Here is a 24,108-nt window from a genome sequence, read left to right as displayed (position 1 = left end):
CGATAACTGGATTTGACATGTGGTGAATATAAATGCACATTATACAATGTCATCCCTAAATTATCTTTACAGTTTAAAGCTTTGATTCTGACTAGATTCTTTAAAGCGTGAACTCTATTTTAAGATGAGAAAGAGGTTATTTATCGTCGTGAGTTCGTTACAGTTTTCGACCGAGTTTATTTAAGTGGTCTGAGTCTCACTGTCATAAAGTAAAATAGGTGGATTATAAAATGCCATTCGAGATTGGTTTTAAGAATTTCAATTATAGCCTACAAATAGACACCCTTGAGAAATAAAAACACATTTACGTAAGATATACATAATTTTCGGTTGATTTAAGATTTTTCAAAAAAACGTTAGTACTTTCCACAGAGTGTATCCCATCACCACCGACCCAAAAGAGATATGCAAATCCTATAACACTATGGTTCTTCTTCTAGTTTTTGATCAAAATACATCGAAATCTGGCAATTTATGCACAGGTTTCCAATCTGACTCTGATTTCTAGAAACCTGGACAGGTATTTTTTCACAACTCGAGCTGTATTTTATCTGTCTGGTTGTGGTGACAACCAAAGTTCTCTCAGGTCCTCACTTGCTGTAAAATGTGGAATTTAAAAACAAAATGTGGTTTGCTCTCACACGAAGAAGATAGCTGAGGTGGGAGTGTGTGTCTCATCACATTTGATATCTGTAGTGTGTAGATGTAAACAAAGTCACTTACGTTTTTGTTGGCTCAGCACTTTTCTTTCCTCTGGTCACATCTCTCAGACTGCAGCTGTTATATAATTTATAATTGAGTATATTTGGAGTGATTTATATTCCTGGATATTTGGAAATGTGGCATACAGTTTTCTGTGAAACGCACGCAAAAAAATGTTTCCTGACAGTTTTAACCCTTGAGAGTGGATGCATAATTTAAGAAATGATGGGAGTTACGGTGACAAATCAGAATAAATACTAGTAGTTTTACTGGTATGTCGTTTTTGTAAATGTTAATGATACATATCTTTTATATTTACCTGATAAATAATGAAATATTGATGCATTTTGTTGCCTCTGCACTTCATCCTGCTGGTGGGCATCTCATCCAATTCTGTATCATCTGGGACAAACTGCACCTTATTTATAGAACTAAAACAATTACTGAAATAAGCAGCACAAATATATTTTGGCCTTCACACTTTTTTCTTCATCTTGAGTCAATAAGGACCTTCTCTGCCCGTGAAATCAATTATGAGCAAAGAAAAGCAAACCTGTTTCCTACACATAGGTGGATCAACAGAACAGCTGTTTGCTGAGCAGATTAGACATTCAATAGGAAAACACATCTGTGAAAAAAGAGACAAATATAAACTCCCTGCAGATGATTTATCATAATAAGTACTATATTAGTTCAAATCTTAAGCTATAGCTGGATCCATAATATATTTACCCTTTTCCTTATGTACAACCATACTGTTTATTACATTCCTGCTTTTTCACAGCCAGGCTGTGTTTGGATGCTTAACTCAAGTATATTACCATGATGACATCATTGAACTTTACTTGAGTACTTTCACGTTGTGCTACTTTATACTTCGACTCCACTATTTCATAGCCAAATGTTGTACTTTTACTCCACAACATTTATTTAACACATCCTGGTGACATAAAACACGTTACATGCTTAAATGATATGATGCAGTAGCCTACTTTACTTCTAATATATAAATACAACACAGTATTTGAAAAGTATATACAATTGGCTCCATGCGTTAGTTATAATATCAGGATAATATATTTTGTAAGAATGCAATACTTAGAAAGTGCTGTGTTGCTACTTTTACTTTGACTCCATATAATACTTCTGTAATTCCACCTAAGTAACATTTTAAATTGAGGACTTTTTACTTAATGGAGTTCTTCAATAATATGTATGTCTCTGTTACTTAAGTATATGCGACCTCAGCGACATGATTGGGATGATCTAATTTAGTTGTTTTAGCTCTCCGTTCATGCTTATCTAAAATATCTCGCATCTCCAAGAGCTGAATTCCATCTCATTGGATTACATACTCCTGTATTTCAATAACATAATTCATTGGAAGCCATTTTTAAAATGTAATGCAACTTTTTCATGGAAAATAAATACTTTTATAAAGAAAAACCTGATGTTAAAACGTAGCTGCTTGTCACTATGCATCAAACATACTCAACGAATGTGTCAGGATAGTATTAACAAAAGGCCTTCAAGCAATACACGAGATATAATGAAGGCACAGTGATTACTTGAGGTAGAATCTGTAGTGCACATTTTTGCAAATAAACCCTTAAAGCACCGGACATGCAACCAATGTTGAAACAAGAAGAAATCCAGAAAATATTCTGGACTCGCAAAAACGCATTTTTAAAACACTAGTTGTTTTAATTGTATGTAGCCATGCAGAGTATGAAGTAGGATTCATTTTAGGCTGCAAATCTGATTATTATCATGTGAAAGGCCCACAGCAGAATATTTGAGGGAGGATACATCTGGTGCCAAATCCACAGAAACTCTAAGATGCTGGAATAAATATATATGTCTCCTGCAGAGACGAAGCTCTGAATCCATCGTTACACAATTTGTCTGACAAGTGATGCGTTGCCTTCAACAACTCAATTCGACATGGACGAGTTTGGTCCTGTGAGCTGCAGTGGTGACAGCCATGTTGAATCTGGATATCATTATTAACAATCTGCGCTTCAATTCCAACGCATAATCATAATAATAATAATAATAATAATAATAATAATAATAATAATAATAATATTAATAATATAATAATAATAAACTAATAATAGCTTCGCAATGACTCTTCGGTGCAATTATCACATAGGCCTACTTTGACTAACTTTTGTACAATTATTTCAATAACCTAACATTTTCCAGTTGTGTGATAACAGGGTTTTGTGGCTGCAGCGTAATGCATGCTCAGGTGGGCTATCATCTATTATAGCCTATCGCAGGGGGAAGAAGGAGGAAGTTCAGGTGTCCGTTTAGCCAAAGATGGAGCAGTTTGCGCAGACCTTTGATCCCTCACCACTGACCTTTTGTTATTTCAGCCACCAGAGGAACCTCAAAGGAAACAAGTTGAGCACGTTTCCCCACGGTAAACATTATCCTTGACGCATTAGTGGCCTGTGAGCGGGGCAGGGTGGGCAGGTGGGGGTAAAAGCGATGTTAAAAAAATAAATAAACAAACACAAAAATAGTAAAACATAAAACCTTCAGACACTAGGCTAGCAAACAACGCGTATTTTGAGAAAAACGCTTCCCTATGAAGCCCGTCTATGACTTGAATTAGTGTTAGGCCCACGCTGCTATATGTGCAATTTCAGAGATTTATGCCATCCTGAGAAGGTGGGAAACTAAACCGAAAAATGTAGATGTAGTACCTCCAATATCCAGCCCACTGAGCTCAAGCAAATACTGAGAAATACTTAGTGTGTATTTTTGGCCCCTCACAGGCTTTTCTGTGTTTAATGTCAGCGGAGGTTTTCAACAATATTCCTAATTGCACGGCTGTACAGGAGCCCCGTTTGATGTTTACATGCACGTTGATCCCTCTCGGTAGATGAAGGTCAGTCATGCGCCATGACCTTTTTAAAATATGTCACTAGAAAACCCAAAGCATGTGTCACGATGGGGAGAGAGTGGCGCAAAGTTATGGCGTGTGTTTGTTTCTCGTGTCGGGAAGCAACAAATCTTTCTTATGGCCTGCAAGTGGTTTCTGTATGGAGAGAGCAGGAAGCCGAGGAAGCGAAACTAGAAATAATCCCTTAAGGAGATTCTGGTCTAAGGACGTTTAGCCTGAAAGATAGTTATGGAGAGATTAACACATACGATTATTTCCTTAGAGCTCTTTTTAGCTTTACCTTTGCAGTTCATAATTGGCAAAAACGCAACATTCGGCCTGTCTGGTGCGAGGCCTTAATGCAGATGAAATTGCAGAGGAAAGGTACATTATTGAGTTAAAATAGCACTTTAAGGTGATGTTCGTTTCACGCGTAAACAAAAAAAAAAACCTTCATTTTTAGGCCAAGAGATAAATAGGGTGTCTGTGATTTATTTTCAAACAACATGACAAGACAAAGTATTTCCAAAGTGTTAACCTTGGTTTAAATAGTATCCACGTGAAGGATTAGTTTATGGCGTGTGTTAAAAAGTGTAGGGCTGTGCGGAGCGAGAAATGATCACAAAAGTATGATGATCCTCGATTGCACTGGGATTCAATTAACCAACATAAAACGTAATCAATATTTTCTCCCAATTTCCTTAATGATGCCATTCTAAAGATTGATATGAAGGGTATTGAAGTGGCGCGTAAAAGCCCCCAAACTCAGGTCTTCTGCCTTTTGATTTTCAATTGAACTCAAACTTTTTTGTTTGTGTTAAAGGTTTCAGCTGTGGTGTAATAACAAAACAAAAATAATCAATTCATTATAAGTTACAGGGTTTAAATTGTAGAAGCTTGTGCGTTTTCATTAAAAAAACATTTCTGGTGATGGTTCTTTGTGATGGTTTCTAAATTGAGCTTTTTACACATATTTTATGTAGTGCCACATCTAAAGATCTGATCCAAAATCTTGATATATCTTTATACTCACCATATCTGTGTCAATAACAAAAGCATTCATGGTGCTATATCCCAGCTTTGCTTTCTGGTGGGAGCGAGCAGGACAAGGAGGAGGACTGGGGGGATCTCTGCGGACTTGTCATGTCAAACTTTTGGACCAATAGCAGCGAAGCTTTGAGCGATCCCGAAAGTCTAATGGAGAGCTGAGCCAATCAGCGGCGGAGAAGCTCTGGAAGTCCAGCCTCCTAATTTCAACAGATTGAAATGTAAGCCTGTCTCCAGCGCCGTCAGGAAACAGATCGAGCATTTTGTCCCTCTTGTTCCTTATCGCGCAAGAAGATTTTCGTGGACGCGGTTTTGGACAGTGGACACGCTGGACGAGGAGCAGGATCCACGCAGGAGGCACAACCCGGACGCCGTGCTCTTCCTTTGCGGCTTTAACACGATGGGTGAGTTCATGTGGGATCGTTTTTTTCTTGTCAGAGATGCAGCGAAAGGTCCAACGGCAAGGTGGGAGAGATATGAAGAGATACCGTGTATGTGATGTGTTTGATGGGTCAGATAAATCTGGACTCCAGAGGAAGACACCAGCATACTGAATTATGACATTTGTCAGAAACATGCGAGTATACCATCCGCGTAAAGTTTAGAGACAACTTTCTGCCAGTTATGGGTTGGTACTTTTTACTCAAAAAAACAAAAAGGTCAAAATGAACTATTTTGTATTTTACAGTGAACACTTTTTTCGTGAATGCACTAGCAATGTGCTATACTAAACTATAATGGGCTATTACTACATGTTAACGCGCTTGGATAACGCTCCAATAAAATGTGCAATAACTATATAAAAAGCAAAGTTTAACATTTAACAGCTTTTCCCAATATGATCGTGCACAATTAAGTGTTTGTTAATACATTTCAGGCATTTTAAATGTGCAGTTTAACCCGGGTTAAAGAGTCTTTGGTGGGCCTCAGTTACCTAATAGCTTTCTCATTGTTCTGCTCGTTTGTGTGTTTGTTTGTGACACCAGAGCCTGCCTTCGGTGAGGTGAACCAGCTCGGCGGTGTTTTCGTGAACGGCAGGCCGCTCCCCAACGCGATCCGGCTCCGGATAGTGGAGCTGGCCCAGCTCGGGATCCGACCCTGTGACATCAGCCGGCAGCTGCGGGTGTCCCACGGCTGCGTCAGCAAGATCCTGGCCCGATACAACGAGACGGGCTCCATCCTCCCAGGGGCCATCGGAGGCAGCAAGCCGCGGGTCACCACACCCACCGTGGTCAAGCACATACGGACATACAAGCAGAGGGACCCCGGGATTTTTGCCTGGGAGATCCGGGACAGGCTACTCGCCGACGGGGTTTGCGACAAGTTCAATCTGCCGTCAGTGAGCTCCATCAGCCGGATCCTCCGGAACAAGATCGGGAATCTGTCCCAGCAGAGCCAGTACGAGTCAGGCAAGCAGCCTCACCCCCCTCCACAGCCAACGATACCCTACAACCACTTATACTCATACCCGACCTCCAAAGTGCCCACTCCCCCAGGCATGCACACCCTACCCGGACACATGGCCATGCACAGGATATGGCCTTCCTCGCACTCTGTCACAGATATTCTGGGGATACGGTCTATTACAGAGCAACAAAGTAAGCATGGCTGCACGGAGGGCGGTTGCATTTGTTTATTGCACTACATTTAAACAGCTTTTTTAAAGGGGGTTTTGCTCGCAAGGATGTGAATGTTTGAAAGAGAATTTTACTTTTTTACTTTGAGTTATTGTAATTGTTTTTATAGTCCTCCAAAAGTAACCACTTGGTCTTTATGACCTCCATAGAGGGATAGAGCTTAAATGCCATTTGACCTGGCGGCTGATATTGATTTGAAAGGGAGGCAGGTTAGTTCAGAAACAGATGGTTTGGCTTGCAGTAATAATTAAGAGGCGGATGTGGAATATTAGAGGGACAGCGGAGGGAAAGGCAGTGGGATGAAGTGCATCAAAATTAGGTGTGCTGTGCTGAATGTTTGCCATGACTCGGAGCCAGACATTGTGTGTAGTGCTGCGTGTCCTGCAGGTTTGACGGTGATTCCTAAATAGCCCACTAGCTTGACATTAATAGGCGTTTTCTGTTGTATGTTTGTCGTGTATGTGTGTGACATGCAGGTAGGCCCGGATAGCTTTGGCTTGCACTCAACAAGACCACAACTGTTTTGGAAACAGTGAAACAGGATCCGGCATAAATCAGTGTTAATGGCCGGCTCGGTGTTGTGAAAGGGATTTTCGGAGAGCTTGTTTTCCAGTGGCAGGAAGCGAAGTGCTGTCAGTCCTTAGCGAGCCGTCGTGCTGTCAGGATTCATGGCTACCATGCACACAAACACGCCCGGCTCCTCTCCACTTTTACCGCCATGCGAAAAGCTAATTTGGGCAATCTAAACAAGACAAATGTGAGGCAGATATCCACGAAAAATCACAAGTGGGAGGAATGTGTTTTTGAAAGGCTGCCTTTTTCAAACAATTTGTGTATTTTTAAGTTATGAGCAGATGTTTGTGGCAAGTTTTAAATGCAAGGTTTTAATGGAGATTGGTGGGATAAGAGCTCGTTTTTGATTGAGTGATTTCACAAGTCAGATAACTAATATTAATATATTTGGAATGTATGGAAAATGGGAAATAGGCCTAGTAATTAAACAATCCAAACACAGTGTGCAGGAGTAAGTATCATAAGCTATTCTTTATTTAACTTGAGTTTTATTTTATTTTACGCGCATACAGACACACGATTAAAACGCACAAACTGCATTCAGTAAATTGCTGATATGTTGGGATTCAGTTACAAACATCAAAAATAATATTTTCTCGTGTTCAATATTTTTTAAAAGGCTCTTAATCGAGTTATAGCCTACCTTTGGTGGGCTTGCAATTCTCAGTGTAAACGTTGGGAGCTATATAGGCTAATATATCCATTACACTCAAAGGAGGGAGACGGTGAAAGTAAATCTAATTTGTCCCCCGACAGGAAGACGCTTTGGTGGGCTGAAATGTCCCTGACCCTCCAGAGAGGCGTCTCTCCGCCCTGCCCATCTTCAGCTGGGCCTCAATCTGATTTTAAGGGGGAACTAAAACATTTAGTTCCACTCTGTCAATTTACTTTAAGGCCTGTTAAAAATACGCAAATTATAATTCTACAATTTTTCAATGTTCTTAGTCATAATGGCGAACAGAGAAAGTCGAGGCTAACCATTTTAAACTCCTATATTTTAAACGTCTTTATTACAAATATATCAATTTGCCAAGAGTTATAAAGTGTCAATATCAGATTATGCAAATGTTGTGTTGGACACTGGAACTGATACTTTTGTTTACCTGAAAGGTTTTGTAAAACAAAGTACACGCACATGCATACGAAAGCCAATAGGATGTGTGATACATTTGGGCTTAAAATAACAAATACTCGCCTTTTAGTGCAAAATGTCACAGGGTTTATGTTCTTATGCAGCCTGGCTAACCTGGCCTGATGGATGCGGCCTGTGCGGATCTTTTTCCTGATTTTATAATCTCCTCTTCCTCTCTTCTCCTTTTCTCAGTTAGTAACAGTCCATCCTTTTCCTGCGCCAAACTAGAAGAATGGAGCACTTTTAACAGGACTAATTTCCCACCAGCAAGCTCTCCACTTGTCAATGGCTTGGATAAACCGCATTTAGAACATCAAGCACAATACACACAGGTAAAACAAATATATAAATATCAAATAAATGTTGTAACCTAATTTTCAACAATAGAGTCTATCCAAACTTCTGGCAACTGCGTTAAACTCTTGAGTTTTCTCTAATATTTTAATTATTATTTATACAATTATGTGGCTAGGACTTTCCACAGCTTTAATGCTCTCCTTCGGTTGGCTAGCTGGTAATGGTGCCTTTTATTATATCTTATTATTTTTGACTTGCATAGGGCCTGCTGCATGTTCAGTGCTTTTATGAATCATCCAAGTATAACTCATTTAATATTTAGTCGGTTAAAGAGATTTGGATAGCCTTGTGATTCCTCTTGATTCTTGTTTTCCACCTCGACATGTTAAGGTTTTTAAAATTAATTGTAGCGTGCTTAACACTCAGAAGCTAGATGGACTGTAAAAAAAAAGACTCAGCATGTAGCCTTTTTTGGTTTCCTGGTAAATTATTAAAACATAGGCCTACAGGATTTTAATGGGTTGGTTTCAGTGTTAGGATCCATGTAGGATTTGGGCTGCATGGAAGGAACACTGACCACAACATCATGTGTCTTTTTCCTATTGCAAAAAACTAAATATATAAGCTAATATTTTCTAAAAAAAACAAACTGCATATTAATAAATATTATGCACAAAGTTCATAAAGTCAGTACATAAACGTGCAACAGCCTAATCAAAGATACATCTGGGTTGGGATTAATGCAGCGATTTTTTTCCACGAAACACATGTTCACATTTAATAATGAAAAAAAATTAAATAACGTTTTCAAATGTTAAAGACCATACGCATAAGTAGGCTTATAAATGAATATGATGGTTCCTTAGTCTCAAATTGTATGTAAAAAAATACATTTTAGTAGCTTGCTTTGCACTAAAGTGATTTCACATCATTTGGAAAAACAAATATATTTTTTAGTAGCTCGAGTAGCCTACAAATATTTGAATGGGATTTTATTTTATTTTTTAAAAGTATAGGTATAGGCTACTATCTATTTTTGACAGGGGCGTGCAATTCTCAAAAACGACAATTTCATGGCGCATAATTGACTTTTGCACTTTTATGACAAGGGTGGTAGGCTATAGTTGTAATGCTCGTTACGCAGAAACAGCCCCGATGCAGTGAGATTAGCAGCAGCTCGAAGTGACTGTCTGAGAGCGGTTAGAAAACTAACTGTACAAAAACAGAAGTGAGCCATTAAATGCAGAAAATAACAACTCTATAAATTACAGTTTATTGCATGAAAAACAGTGTATGGTGAAGCAAAGTAGTGTTCCACCATTAGACTGGAGGAGTTACCGTGCGTTTGTGCATCTGCTCACATCTGATGTAACAGTTAAAGGGATCTGTGTTAGTGAGGGGAACAGTAACAAAAAAAGACGTCATGCAAGGAGCGATCTGTAGAGTTTTATATTTTTCGGTTACTTTCCAAAACAAAAGACTCACGTTGTTCCACATGTTACTTTCCACTACAGGCCTAATATTTAAACTCCCTAAGGTTGTTATTGCTATAAGTTAATTCAAATGGGACCCTGAACGCATCTCGAGTCGGCCTAAATCACGCACTCCGACTCCGGTATGAGGCCAGAGGGCTGAGTAACATGTGGCCTAAAGGCGCTGTTTGCAGGGCAGATGCACCCATGGGACGCTCGGGGTTTTCTCTGGAAGAAGATGATCATTAAAATAGATTTAAGGTTAAGTCTCGAGCTCAGGGCGCGCGGCGGCTCGGACGTGATTCCGCTCATGTTTCGATTGAAACATTCAGTAAAAGTTGTTTTTTGACCACAAACACGTGTACGTAATATCATATTATTTTTCTTCGAGCAGGATAAACATGCCTTTTATTAGTTTTGATGATTTATTTTAACAAACTATGGAAGCTGAGCGTGACAAAGTTAATCCGTTTGAGGCAATTATTTGAATGAATGTCGTCAATGCTTTTATTCAAACCGTATTCTGGTTTTACTTGTTCTTATTAATACTCATTCAAAAAGGCATGAAAACAGCAACACGTGTATTATTATAAATACAATATTCTGACTAACATAAGAAAAGATTAACCTAACCTACTTTTTAAGGTTTTTAAACGCAGCACACGTTGTTTCGTTAGGCAGCATAATGCATATTGTATAGATGTATAATTACGAAATGAAAACAAAGTCCAAAGATATGTGTATATACTATACACAATATAGTGTGAACGACATAAGTATGTTCAATTACAACAGGTACACCTAAACAAACAATGCAATCTAATACAAGAGTCATAAACACACCCTTTGTAAACTTTTTAATTTTGTTGACTTTGTGTCAGCATGTGTTGATTAAACTCTGTGGTCATTTCTGAGGAGAAGTGTTCTTGTAGTGACACATTATACTGGAAGGTGTTTCCTGTTATATTGTTAGGAGTATACGTATTGTATGCCTACTGTATTGTGTGTGTGATTTATAATGCTTTTAGTTGGGGGAAGATGTCAATTTTTTGTGTTATTTAACATTTTTCCAACCGACTTAAAAAAAAAAGAATTCAACGCAGCTCAAAGTCTGTGTGGCTATTTCTAAAATAAGATTCAGTTTTGGTGAGCCAAGTGAAGACACACAAACAGAGCCCCACAAGTACCCAACACAGAAACCCACAGGCGCACAAACACACAACTGCTTTCTCTCTATGGTTTAGCTTTATAAATCACCACAAATGTCAGCTTGGAGCAAATTATTCATATATATTTTGAGCAAAAAGCCGGCAACTCTGGCAGTCAATAAAAATAGGTCAACAAACACAGAAATGATCAGAATTTTAGAAATAGTTCTCAGTAGTCGCAGACCACCCAGGAACAGCAATTCGGCCTCCCTGTTGAAATGCTTTGGTGAATTCCTCAAGTTAGGTCCTGTCACTGTGCCAGAAAAGCAAAGCCCATTCATTCTCCGAATCCTATGCTCGCCTGGTTCTCTATCATATTTCCCTTCTTCCTGGCCTTTCACTCTCAATCTCTCATGACATCTGTTTTGTGGCGCCCCCAACCACCCTGTCTCCCATCGTCTGACGTGCTATATCAACGCCGGCGGAGTAAACGTCCCCTTCTGGGCAGAAAACAAGTCCCTTAGACAGAGGGGTAATCATGCATGTATGGTTTTTATCTATGTTTAATATGTTCCAGGATCAGGAGAGAGCAGAATTGATCATTCATACTTTCATCAAAATTGGGGAAATTGTTTTTTTATGTGGTGGCTGTGAAGTTTGAATTTAAGGTTTCTGCCGTTTATAATTCAATCACTATTCCTTTCACTTTTCCTCAGATTTTTTCAATTATAACTCAGCTGCTTGTGTGTGTCTTCTTGAATTGGGGGTCACTAAATAATGTAGCTAAAAATTGTCTTCTGTCAAATATTGTCCTTTTTTGACAAGCAAAACTACAACACGGAAAACACAAAACATGATATTTCCACCAAGTCACCAGTGACCTTTCAGACATTTAACACAGATTTCTCTCTCTCTCTTGTCTCCAGACGCTGAATGGTTTGCCCACAGTGAACAGCTATGTCACAGCACCCAGCATCCCTCCCTACCACCCTCCCACCACCCAAGTGTCACCCTACATGGGGTACAGCGCCACCACGTCGGCCTTTGTGACCGGTCCCACATGGCAGCCGGGCAGTGGCAGTGCGCTATCTCCCCACAACTGTGACATCGCCGCCTTCTCGGCCTTCAAGGGCACGACGGCCCACCATGACGCCATCCACCCAGTCGCCGGCCTTGGCACTGTGAAGTGGCGGGAGAGGAAGGGGGAGGGAGTGAGACCTGGCGAGGACAGGAGACACCAAGTCTGTCCCATGCGGCTTCATACGATCCCTATGTCTCCTTTCTATGAAGGACTCGGCCCCAGGAACCATTTTTGTGCCCCCTTCTTGTCCCTGCGACACACAGTCACACCAAAGACACACAAGGAATAAACAGAAATTATTTTTTTTAACAAACTTGTTTTCTGAGAGAAGAGACAGGTGTACTGAAGGACTGATGTAAGACTGCTACTCCATCCATCAACACAATTCCTCTCAGATTCTTTACTGCACACTTCTGCAAATGTCTTTGGGCAAAATGGGGTAATGTATAACTTCATGAGTAAGCAATCAAAGAAGAGGGGGAAACTTTGCATTAGTGTTTCAGGGTGTTTTATAATTGCTATCGTTTTTTTCTTTTAAATATGTTTGTATGCTTTTTTGTGTTACGTTTTGATAAAAGCCTTATGGAGCATTATTTTCCAACTTCTCTAAAAATGTAGCCTATGCGAGAGCTCCAGAGAGAAGTCTTATTTATTAGATTAAGGTACGTTGAATGAAGTGCAATTCGCCTTACAGACAACATGGGGATCTCCACGCATGTTTAGACAAAATTGGCATTGGTCTTATGTTGGAGTTTAGAGCATTAACAATTGACAAATGTTGCACAAGGAAATTGAATGTATCTTATTAAATTGTTTGGCTGTTATTGGTCTCCATGGAGTTTGCCTCAACAGTTTTTATTCTAAGAGAAGACATGACATATCATTATCCTCCCAGTGTCAGTGTAGCTTACTATAGGTCAATTCCTAATATTGTCGCGTGCCGGCCTGTTTTACATGAACAGGAAACTACTTTTCATAAATAATATATGTGCACGCTCATACAAAGCCTGTGATTCTATTACCTAGCGTCACGGCTCACTAGGAGAGTTCATCAGAAATGCTTTGGGCGCACACAGGCTTTGTCACCACATAGCTTAAGTCATTAAAATAAACTCACCTCATAACTTCATATGGCCCTTTCTATTTTCATAAACATGTATGCCTGGATATTTGCTCAATCCCGCAGAAGTACATGGTTTAAAGAAATTATATTAAGTACTTCTACATCTATACACCGTGTAAATATATACCAATTATATTGTTTAAAATGTCTCCAATAAATGTAGTGTTTGAAGCAGATATTTGGGTTGAAAATGGAGGTATAAAAATATAAAATACATTAGTATTACAGAAATATGGAGAGATCATATTATCTAATCTCGCTGTTTGATTTTTTTTTTGTAGAAATCAGGAAGTTTGGGAAGCATTTGTTAATTAAAGCCAAGGTCTATTGTCAAACATTACTATATTTAATTAAAGCCAAGGTCTATAGTCAAACATTATAATTTAAAGTTATATTTGAGAAGGATTCAGGCGCACATAAAAAACAATAAATTAGAACATCGCTGATGCTTTCAACTTTGAGATCTGTGAATCGAAGACTCGGCGCTGAACTCAGAGCACAAATGCGGTCTCTTCGGTCATCAGACATGAGACCCAAACACGAACTTACAGCCGCCACAAACAGGGCCCAAACAGGGCTCCCCAGGGCCGACCCAACATGTTAATTACAAAAGGAAAAGCACACAGCCTGGTTTACAAATGACATGTCTGCAAAATGATGCAAAAATACTTTTAAGGGGGGTCAGTGTAATAAATCACAAGTGTGTCTAGCAAGACCTGTCTAGTCCCGCAGTGAAAACCAAACTGGGCTTGAAGTTGTATATTAATAACTTGATGTTGCTCACCTGCTCTTTTACATAACTCTACCTGCTGCAGAGGGGGGGTGCAGCAGCGTAAACAGGCCCTGCATGTGACAGTGTCAACAGTCCTCCCTTAGCAGGAGCTGATTTGACTTGGAAAGCACTCTTCCCCGCAGCCAGTGGTCACGGACCGTTGCTCAGGGATCGTAGTGTTTCTTTGACCGTATGTGAACCACATCACAGGGACGTGATGATCATACACTCGCTGTAGCAGCCACCCATTCACCATGCACCATCCATCATGTACAGTAAATGATGGTTAACTCTCGGAGTGGCATGAAAAAGATGTTACATGCTCTTTTTTACCTCAGCCTACAAGCCTACAAGGCTAAACTTTTCCTTTCAACTAAGCTACAAGAATTGAGCACAGTCTTGTTAGCCTCCTCTGAGTCATGCAACGAAATTAAAATGTGGTCGTTTTAATTGACACCAGTGTTTAAAAAATAGGAACAGTGTGTTTTCTAGACGGGAGGAAAAGCTTCTCGAAGGTCTAATAATCCTTGCTCTTGTAGTCTAATGTTGGTCAGCTTTAATGGAGGCTAGGGTCTAAAAGTTTTAAAAATAGATGCAGACACGTGTTTATAATTAATGATGTTGAGTCTGACTTCAGTGTCATATGGTTATCTTTACTTCTCCACATGCAATCAGAAACAAGACAGCCATTTGCAGAGTAACACAGAGCAGAGAGCAGGGTGAGAGTGTGTTTCTGCTCCATGGACATTTCTAAAAGAAGCTGACAACAGCCAGAATGTTTTCTTAATTCCTTAAAACAGCAACGCTGAGCACACAGGTGAGTAAAACCTCTTAAAAAGAAAAGACTGGGCTGGGAAAATCACAACATGTCTGGAGCAGTGTCTTTGGTATGCACACACTCAGTCCCATGTCCAATCACTCTGACATGAATCACTGCTTTTCACATGTTATCCTGGACATTTGAATGTATATTAATCATTAACCACAGCGGGAAAGACAGGTACGGCCATGTTTAAATTGCAGGCTCGTCAAAGTGGAGCCACTCAATTGAAATGTAACCGGCGGAGACGAGGAACACGCATGGAAAGGGTGTAAAGAAAATGAGGAGATGGGGGACTTTGCTGCTGGAGATTTATGATCGGCGCGGTGTGTGCAGGGAATTCAGGTGAGGGGTGGCTCTGTTGCTAAGCTACCTGGTAATACACGCAGCAAGCTGTCAGGTCAGAACCAAACATACACATCCAGCCCTCCTTTACCCGAAAGGACACGTTAAGTGCTTACAATTCAATCAGTCTGCAAGCCGCAGTTGTTAGTCTATCACCACTGGCCCCTGGGCAGAGAACCGGGAGCCGCTCCATATTGGCAGTGAGAGACTCCCACATTAATGATGACTGTCAAATGCCAACGTGGCTCAGTGTAAGCCGCTACCAGATGAGGTTAAGATGAGCCTACCCTGAAGGCTGTGCAGCAGGTGTGTGTGTGTGTGTTTTTGTTCGTGCATATTTGTGTAAGAGATAGACTGGCAAAGTGAGAGAATGTGTGCGGTAACCCCCGGCCCCCGCCCCCCATTCCTGCAGTACATTTGCATTTCTTGAGCTTGTTGTTTTAGCTTGCACTAAAGCTACGCTCAGGCAGCGACTCCCCGGCTGACACTCGGTCGGTTAATACAACTTCAGCAGCTGACAGCTTCTCAAACAACTGAGTGCTGTGATGGAGGGGAGAAGGGGAGAAGAGGAGGAGGAGGAAGGTGGAGAAGTGGTAAAGTGAGGTAAAGTGATACGCTTGTATCAATGCCAAGCTGGAACGCTCCCAGTGAGAGACAAACACGGAACAACATCAAACTGACAGGACGAAAAAGTACTAAACACACAGACAGAAACACAACACACAGACAGAGGAAGTTTAATTTGATTCTTTCTTTATTTTTAACCAAATCTTTCAAGTCACTTTTTAACAAATGCTAACATTCCACATCAGGAGAAAAAGTGAACACAATTTCTTACTAATAATAGTTTTCATACTAATCTAATTTAAGAAATGAAAATAAAAGATCAGTCATGCAACAATAAATTCATTAAAAAGGTTCTGCAATAGGCCTATAGTAGAAATGTATAAGAAAGTATTCCTGCATGAATGATTACAGTAAGGCTCAGTAATATAGGCGCGAACACAGTATATATTTGGAATCACGTATACATTGTTGTATATGGAGATGTTAACACGAAAAGTGTGTATTGTATAGGAACATCTTGAAGTGAGACTCGTGTGAACTCGGTAAGTCTTTGTTTCTTCATATAATTCATAAAACATGTACTGTGCATCTATAAAATGAAAGTCTATACTATATTTCGTAAATCCTTTGTAAATTGCCTTCACTTAATTCTTCATGTTGTATTTAATTTGAAACTTAAAATTAGACCCACTGAAAGCCAGTTTTCTATAATAAGCAATGTAACTTTAACTTCGTTTTTTGACTAAATAAGCTACTACACCAAAACAAACATTCACACAACTCAAAGCTCATGAGGTGTAGCTCTGAATTGACATAAAGCACAACATGTGAAATATCAATAACCGTTCTAAATCTGTATTGCATTTCAACTAGGGCTGCACGATTTTGGGAAATAATCTAATTGCGATTTTTCTGACAGATATTGCGATTCGATTTGCGATATTTGTTTTTAAGCGACCCAACGGAAGTTTATTGTAAAATGTGGCCATATCTCCGACTAGGAAGGTCGCATCAACATGCTCCCGTCTCTAGCAGCCCCGCAGCCCGAGCTACGAGTGAAAGAACTAAACTTACATGAAACTTCCGTTGGGTTGCTTTAAAGTCGAGCTTCAGTTTGAGATTCACCCTGTAATAGATGTAAAACATGTGATGGAGCATTGCTAACCTGACTCATATGGTTTCACCAAACTATCTAGGAAAGCTCCATTGGAAGCCATTTGGAAAAGTATTTCAAAAATACTTGGCAGGTGATTGGATCAATCTGTCTATCACCTTCTATCATGGGCCACTTCTGATTGGTGTGGATGACTGACACACAAGAAGAAGAAAGAAAAAAATAATAAAAGAAAAAAATCGCAGGCTTTGCGCATTGATAATTGCATAATTTAAAATCGGGATTTCGATTTAAAATCGATTAATCGTTCAGCCCTAATTTCAAGTATTGTATTATTGTAGGACTTATAGTAGAAAATTGATTGAGAAAATATGTGTTCAGGTCCTTTAAAACTCACTGTTAAATCCTCTTGAAATGTCAATATTGGTATTGCAGCTGTTTTTAATTCCTGAGAAGGCAACTTAGATGATTACGTTTTTACCCAGAAAGCTTCATTTTAAAATATATTGTTTCTGAGTTGGTATTATTCTGCAAAATTGTGTATTCAATGTAGAAAAAACAAACTAACAAAAAAACTAATTTGGTCTGACGTTAGAGTCATTTAAGAATATTGGCAATGAGGTAAAATCCATAAGGCACTCTCTTTGGTTTCTTTCTGTGTTTTTTGGTTTGTTACCAGTTCTTCTGTAGCCATCCAGACACATATTCATAGACCAGCAGCATCACTGCTCCACCTGTAACCCGACAGAAGAGAAACCACAGTGAATCAACACCTATTTCCCTGCTAGTGAATAAACAGCGAGAGCTACACAACCAATAGAAACCGAGTTTTAGTGTCACGTGTGGACTTTCTGGGAAACACAAAGGAATATTACAGATACAAAATAAAAAGATGGGTACATTTTCAAATAGAAGTTGGGTAGGCAGTGGTTCTAACTCGCAATGTTGCCTTTCAATTCTATAAATATTTTTAAAAAACGTACGCAAAACATCGATTTTACATTTTTGTGACTTGAGTACACAGTTAAATATAGATAGAACAAAGACATCAGAGAGGGAAATAGTGCACTCAGTCATTCAAAGTGTATTTTAACAGTAACATGACTTGGGGGTTCTGTCTATATTAATAAACTGAGATTTTGAAAAACCTCCATACATTTCAGTCTACCAATCTAAAAATGATTCAAACTAAAACTTGAAGGTCTAGTTGAACTCTTTTCATCTGCTGTAAAAGACAACTTGTGATTATAAAGAAATGTTTATGTTAGTATATAAAGCTTTTTATTGTTACCTGGTCCAAGCCTCATTATCTTGGGCACCAACCCCTTGTAAAGCGCCAGGTACCTGTAGGAAAAAGAGGATTTTAATAATGTGCAAACACAAAATACCACAGTTAAATCCAAACATGTAAATTCCGTCAAGAGAACACTTCTCTATCCATACTGTCCGTGTGTGTAGGCTGAGAGTGGGGGTGAGCTCTTTCCTGTCTGTCTGCCTGTCTGTCTCTCACCCCGTCAGGTACATATTTGGGGTCTAACGGCCAGCAGTGGCGAGTACCTGCCCCTTAATGCATTCAAGGTGATCAGTGGCTGGCTGCCTCCGCCTCGTGCTCCCTGTCCCGCTCCCTGCCCCCGCCACTGATGGCGTTAATAAGGCTCGACCCACTTCCTCCCTGGCCCTCTGTCTGATTAGATTGACCCGTGGAGCGCCGCGCGGCTCGTTAGGGTCTGCTTAACGACGTCTCCCATAGGGACCACTAATTAGCTGGGACTGTGTTGTGTTAGAGCAGGGGACTGGATGTGGCGGAGGGGGCACCCTCGACGCACCCCTGCGATGACAGCGTTTCAGTGCCGTTCCTGCAGCAGCCCCCGAGGCTCCTGCGTCCACTAACTACAAACATCTCGCTGGCCCTTGTCTAGTGGAGCTGCGTGGGGGAAAGTGGAGAGCCTGGGGCAATTGCTAACATAACATACATCTTTTTCTTGAAGCTTCCATTTAGAGCTGCCATTCTCTGAGGCTCAAAAATATGTTAACGTTTACTGTACTTCTGACAGACTGCAGAGATGTATGATCACACACGTGGGGAATACAGCCCGCAATGTAACGTCACCCTTTGGTTTCCTCGGATCACAGCTTTGCATCAAGCCGTTCATGCACTTCCACTGTAGCTGGCGCAGGAAACTCACACTGCAGCAAGCGTGCTAACTTGTAGCTGCAGCTGCTACATTTGTCTTTTTTGACAGCCACTTTGGCAGATAACCAACTATTCATTGCTAACAAGGCAAACAGAGTGCCTCATTAATTCTTGGATGCATCTGTGACCATTTTCTTTCCATTTTTAATATACTGATGATAAATTATTTATCCCTGCTTTCACTTACCCCTCCTCCCGGTACACCAGAGCCATGGTCTGGAAGCAGGTGCGGTACTTGATCTCTCCGGGCACGGGCTGGGGGCCTTGGATGCGACTCTTGGCTACGTCGAAGGGAATGTTCACGCAGGAAGAGATGGTCCCAGACACCAGGCCGATAGCAAACTTCCTCATGAACTCCAGAGTAGGGTCCTGGCGAAGAAGAGATACATGATTCAAATAAAGTATTAAGGTTCAACAAGCACATTTTAGAGAGGGCACCAGGTGTCAGGAATCATTGCAAAAGGCATTAATAGTAAATAAAACTGAGAGCAGTAGTAGTAACACAGAGTTGACAAAGTGAATCGTGAGACATTATGTATATGTGAGCGAAAGTGGGGCAGAGAATGAGGGGGCTTGCGCATATGATTGCAAAGCTGGCATGAAAGCCCTGATCATTTTATGGTAGCGGGGGGCAGATTAGTGCTTCCTGGCTGTGGTGCAGTGTTCTGATTGGCTGAACAGAAGCACATGTTCTTTGGGAGAGCCAAGACCGAGGATTTATAAACAGGGTGCAAGCAGGCAGACTGGGGAGGCATATGGGGACAATTTGGGTAATTGGGCTGTGACTCGGCACAGGGGTATTACTGTACCAAAGAAGCCCAGACTCAGAGAGCTCTGACAGCTAATTGGCCGGGATATTTTTACAAATGACAGCAGCCTCTCTGGTCCAGGCCTTTCTCAAGCGGCTGGACACCCTGAGAGCCGAGGTAAATCAACAGCTAATCCCACTTCTTCAGTTTTTTTTAAGTGGGATGTGGGGAAGGGGGGTAACATACCCTCGGCCTAAGTACACCCATCAACCCACTTCCTAACAGCCTAAAGCAAACATCTCCTCACACATTCACTTGTGAATGATGGCAGTGTGCTATCTGCCACCTCTGTACTGTTAAAATAGAGGTGGAGAGATGCCTGAGCTCGGACAGTTCAATTTGAATATGGACACGTTTGAGTTGCAAGCCCATCGCTCATTTTGCGGACAAAGGGGGTTTGGAGAAATGCCATAATCAGCTCTGCCTGTAAACTGACGGAGGCCGCAGTATTTATCCTTTTCTGCCTCAACAATAGATGCTGTTAGCCTCTCACAAACAAGATCACTCCATCACCGTACATACCGATGGATCATTCCCGAAAGAGTCTCAGAAGAGAGCTATTTGGGTCATCCAGCCACATAATTATCATTCAGACGATGACCACTTGCTTCTCTGTATAACATGCGTCACTGGAAAAATGTTGAATATAGCAGCGCTTGGGCACCCACTGTAACTTTCTCTTGAAAGTGGTACCGTTGTCTGCTTCCAATTAGTTCATTGGAGTTAATCTAATGCTCCGGTTTGTACATGTGGAACTGGCGTATGGTAACGTTTCCATTAAACAAAATTAACTTTTGTTTGGGACATCAGGCGCTGCCGGATGTGTAATCTGAGACTTTGAGGATGTTATGACGAGCAAACAGACGAGGTATTAGCGAGGCTGATCTTACAAGCTCTTCTCTGATTTCTGTTTCCTCCTCTCCATGGCAGTCAGGCTAACTAATCATTCTGTCAAACACTTGCATTCCCCCACAGGCGAGGTGGCTGGGACACGTGCATATCATATAGCCTGAACTTAGGGGAAATTAAGTGTAGTCAAGACTACAAACACACAGTTTGGTTTGTCTGAAACTTAGGTTGCAATTGTTTTCCAGCACTTGAGGCCGGGATGTGATCACAGATTTTGGTTGGATTATTACCGGGCTGGTAGGAATAGCATCCTTGACATTGAAGTAGAAGCCAAAGTAGATCATGTTGAAAACTCCATGGCGTCCCAGCGTCGATGTGAGTCCTTTATTCAGGCCCCTCAGTCCGAATCCGTCCGCATTAATTATGCGTCTTGCTTGAGCGAAGGAAGACGGTTGCTGAATTGGAGAGAATGAATTAAAAAGAAGGATATTTACATGCTGACGAAAAACCCCATCTGTAGAAACACATCACAGAGTTTTATTTGTATCAACCTCTTTGAAGGCGTCTCTGTTGGCCTGGAGACTGACTTTCACCACTTCAAATGGATTGACGACAACTGCTTCAGTCAAGCCTGCGCCGAGCCCTGCTACAGAGAGCGCCTGGAGGGAAGACGGACATGATTTAGTATGAGAAGATAATATTTGGGTTGAGACAGAGAAGAATTGAAAAATGTATGTAGACAAAGAGGAGTATTTTCAACGTGTCCGAGCTACAAGAGCTGAATCAGAGTTTCGCTTTCAGGAACTTGTTCCCCGAGACAAAAGACTCGTTTAAAATGGACATTTGTTTCTGTCACGCCTTGTCATTGTTGCTGTTTGACTAATGAAAACACACAAGACACCTGTGTGCTTTATAATTTGACAGAATGTGAGATGACAGACAGGAGGTATAGGAAGGTGAATGAAAAGGGAGAAAAAAGGAATTTGTGAAAACAGGCTGTTAAAGATTCATCATTAGAAAGTCGGAAAAAATTCAATTCAAGTTCGGTGAAAAACAACTTATAATCACTTATTTTCCTGTAATCACAGCACTTTAATGTGCCACCCAAAGAGGTAACAAGAATACTGGCTATTTATAAATGTATAACCCTGACTTGTAATTATATAATCATGGATGTTGCAACACGGCATGTTTTTGCATGGGGCAGTATATGAGTGTGTGGGTGCATGCTCACGGAAAAGCGTAATGGGAACATGTCAAGAACGTGTCTTTAGCTCATTACTCTTCCTGCCTCTTTGTCCTGCTGTCAGGGCCCCGGGACCCATCCTCTCAGACATGCCTCACAATGTTTACACAGCCAGCCAGCCACTTTTTAATTCCTTATTTGTATTATTACTGTGTGTGTCCTCATTAATCAGAGTGAGGACATTCAGCTGTGCCCCGCTGAATAGACGAGAGAGAGGGAGCCAGTCAGCAGCAATGTGTAATTCCCTTGCACTAATGATCTGATGTGATTACGGCACTTGATACGCAGGGGTCTCTAGGGGAAATGGAGGCACTTGAGGCAGAGGACGACGAGGAGATAGAAGGAGGAGGTGGAGAGCGTGATGGATGGGACAGGTAAATATTTCTCCACCAATGGCTTTAAAAACAAGACGAGTTCCAGGTAAGCGCTCAATCACACTGACACTTGGCTGCCACTTGAATAGGCTGTGTGTGGTGACCGCACCCCGGTAACGTGGATCCGTCTACCGTGGAACTCTAACAGAAACCAGATTGGTGGAGATGGATGAAACCGCTTGTTGATTCATGGCCTGAGTTGTAACCATTCTCTGGAATTAACAATCTCCAAGCAAACATAGACTTGAGTCTGTTTGATTGGAGTTTTGTTTGCAATTACTTTGGCTTCACTCAAGCACACTGGATTTGAAATCAAACAATGACTCGACAAACTAATTTCAGATGTAAAAACGGTTTTGGTTGCTCACATCTTTATTTTAATATAAATCCCTTTCAATTAAAAATTAAACCGAGATTTCCAAGTAACACAAATTACTTGGATTGATTCTTACACCATAATCCTGCTCAACATAAAATACCGTATATGGTTTTCTCCATATGGATAGTTATTGAAGTTGGTTCATGGATTGTTGTTTGTTATTTTTGTATACCTTAATTAAGTTATTATAAGTTCATTAAATGTGTGAGTTGCATCAACACTGCTTTCATTTGGGCTTAACAAAATGATGTCGCTTTATGTATACGTCTTCACTTAATCCCCACTCGAGATGTTTACATTCTGTCCTGTCTAATGTGAGATGACCTTCTGTTTGGTCAGTAAAGCTGCCATGATTCAAATTGTATATATAACAACAATTTATAAATCTAAGCTATTATTATTATTAATATGCAGGGTTAAGGGTCAACAGGTGAATAGCCTCATAAAAGAAAGAAAGAAAAGCAAGTGCAGTAAATTCTCTAGGTTTACATGAATCTGCAATGACGGGAACAATTACAATAACTGGGTGATTGGTGATATTTTTCTTGGCATTAGTCTTTGTTTAACCAGCCTTTGGCAGATGAGCCGATATGTTGATTTCCGACACAGGGTGTAACGCACTTCCTGGTCTTGTGTGTGTTTATTTTTCAGGTGAGAGTGTGTTCAGGTGTTTCTGTGTGTAAAGACTCACCACACCAGCAGACAAAGGGGTCAAACTCAGCGCCTTCTTGTATTGCTCAAAAGTGAAAAACTGCAGAGGGAATATCAGAACAAATTACTTGTCAGAAAGTCACAGAGCATGTTTTAAATGTACACCTCTACACAACCACATATGCACACTATCAGAAGCAGCTACCTTAAAAGACACTTCGGAACAAAGGGCAATTTAGGTGAGCCTTGGATTAACCAAACTAGCACATTAAAATGATACAGTAGTGTAAACCTTGGATTACATTCTCAGTGGGAAGAAACACTTCTGAGAAGGAAACACATAACGCTCATAGTCATTTGTTTATCTGATCAAAGGACAAAGCGCCAGAAGAGGCGTTCTATTTCATCCTGGGGCAGCTGCTAGACTAGCCGAGGTTGAACTACTGACTGAGGGTGGCCTTCCCCCTGCACAGTCGACTCTGCACAGCCCAACCTACCCATCCTAGGCGTTGGGCCGCAGAGGCTGCAGGTGCACCGCCCAAGAAGAGGACTAAGCCTGATAGGCTGTCCTCCAGGGTGGACCTACTCACTACTGAGCTAGCCCAGATGAAGTCACTCCTCTTGGCTCTCCATTCTGGTGCCCGTGCAGAGCACGCCGCTGCCCACCCGTAGCTGAGCTGGTTCTAGATGACGATGTGTTCTCGATGGCAGCTTCAGCCACTCAATTTGATGAGTATGACGGGGAGAGCCCATCCCATGCTTCTGGGCCTGGCTCCTGTACCTCAGCTCATGGTCCCTCGGAGGAGGCAGATGACGGCTCCATGGGTACCGTCATTCGCATGGCACTGCCTCACCAGCAGCTGGATGCGCAGCAGCCCGAAAC

The 24,108-nt window shown here is 41.0% G+C and overlaps 2 protein-coding genes across 2 annotated transcripts in view; one reads left to right on the top strand and one right to left on the bottom strand.

The window, feature by feature from the left end:
• The first annotated feature begins 4,896 nt into the window (after positions 1-4,896).
• On the top strand, positions 4,897-12,820 carry pax9 (paired box 9). The gene is made up of 4 exons (XM_034235243.1): positions 4,897-5,046; positions 5,629-6,240; positions 8,177-8,316; positions 11,828-12,820. Exons 1-4 carry the CDS (start codon positions 5,043-5,045, stop codon positions 12,269-12,271), a joined length of 1,200 nt encoding a protein of 399 aa, XP_034091134.1. The 5' UTR covers positions 4,897-5,042; the 3' UTR covers positions 12,272-12,820.
• A 2,958-nt stretch (positions 12,821-15,778) lies between these two features.
• The window catches only part of slc25a21 (solute carrier family 25 member 21), a 95,252-nt gene continuing 86,922 nt past the window's right edge, over positions 15,779-24,108 (bottom strand). Inside the window, exons 6-11 of the mRNA XM_034235479.1 lie at positions 23,266-23,325; positions 21,127-21,234; positions 20,866-21,030; positions 19,105-19,286; positions 18,015-18,067; positions 15,779-17,457 (exon numbers count right to left, since the gene is read on the bottom strand). Coding sequence (XP_034091370.1) covers positions 17,396-17,457; positions 18,015-18,067; positions 19,105-19,286; positions 20,866-21,030; positions 21,127-21,234; positions 23,266-23,325 — 630 coding nt within the window. The 3' untranslated portion in view covers positions 15,779-17,395. The remainder of the gene's footprint in view (positions 17,458-18,014; positions 18,068-19,104; positions 19,287-20,865; positions 21,031-21,126; positions 21,235-23,265; positions 23,326-24,108) is intronic.

Source organism: Gymnodraco acuticeps, unplaced genomic scaffold (assembly GCF_902827175.1).
Source record: "Gymnodraco acuticeps unplaced genomic scaffold, fGymAcu1.1, whole genome shotgun sequence".
Taxonomy (NCBI): Eukaryota; Metazoa; Chordata; class Actinopteri; order Perciformes; family Bathydraconidae; genus Gymnodraco; species Gymnodraco acuticeps.
The sequence above is the reverse complement of the archived record's forward strand: the minus strand, read 5'-3'. Positions and strand labels throughout refer to the sequence as shown.

Excerpts from the sequence above, each read along its gene's own strand:
- pax9 (XM_034235243.1), top strand. Across the intron at positions 6,241-8,176 it reads GTCTATTACAGAGCAACAAA|TTAGTAACAGTCCATCCTTT; the intron begins GTAAGCATGGCT and ends TCCTTTTCTCAG. Across the intron at positions 8,317-11,827 it reads ATCAAGCACAATACACACAG|ACGCTGAATGGTTTGCCCAC; the intron begins GTAAAACAAATA and ends TCTTGTCTCCAG.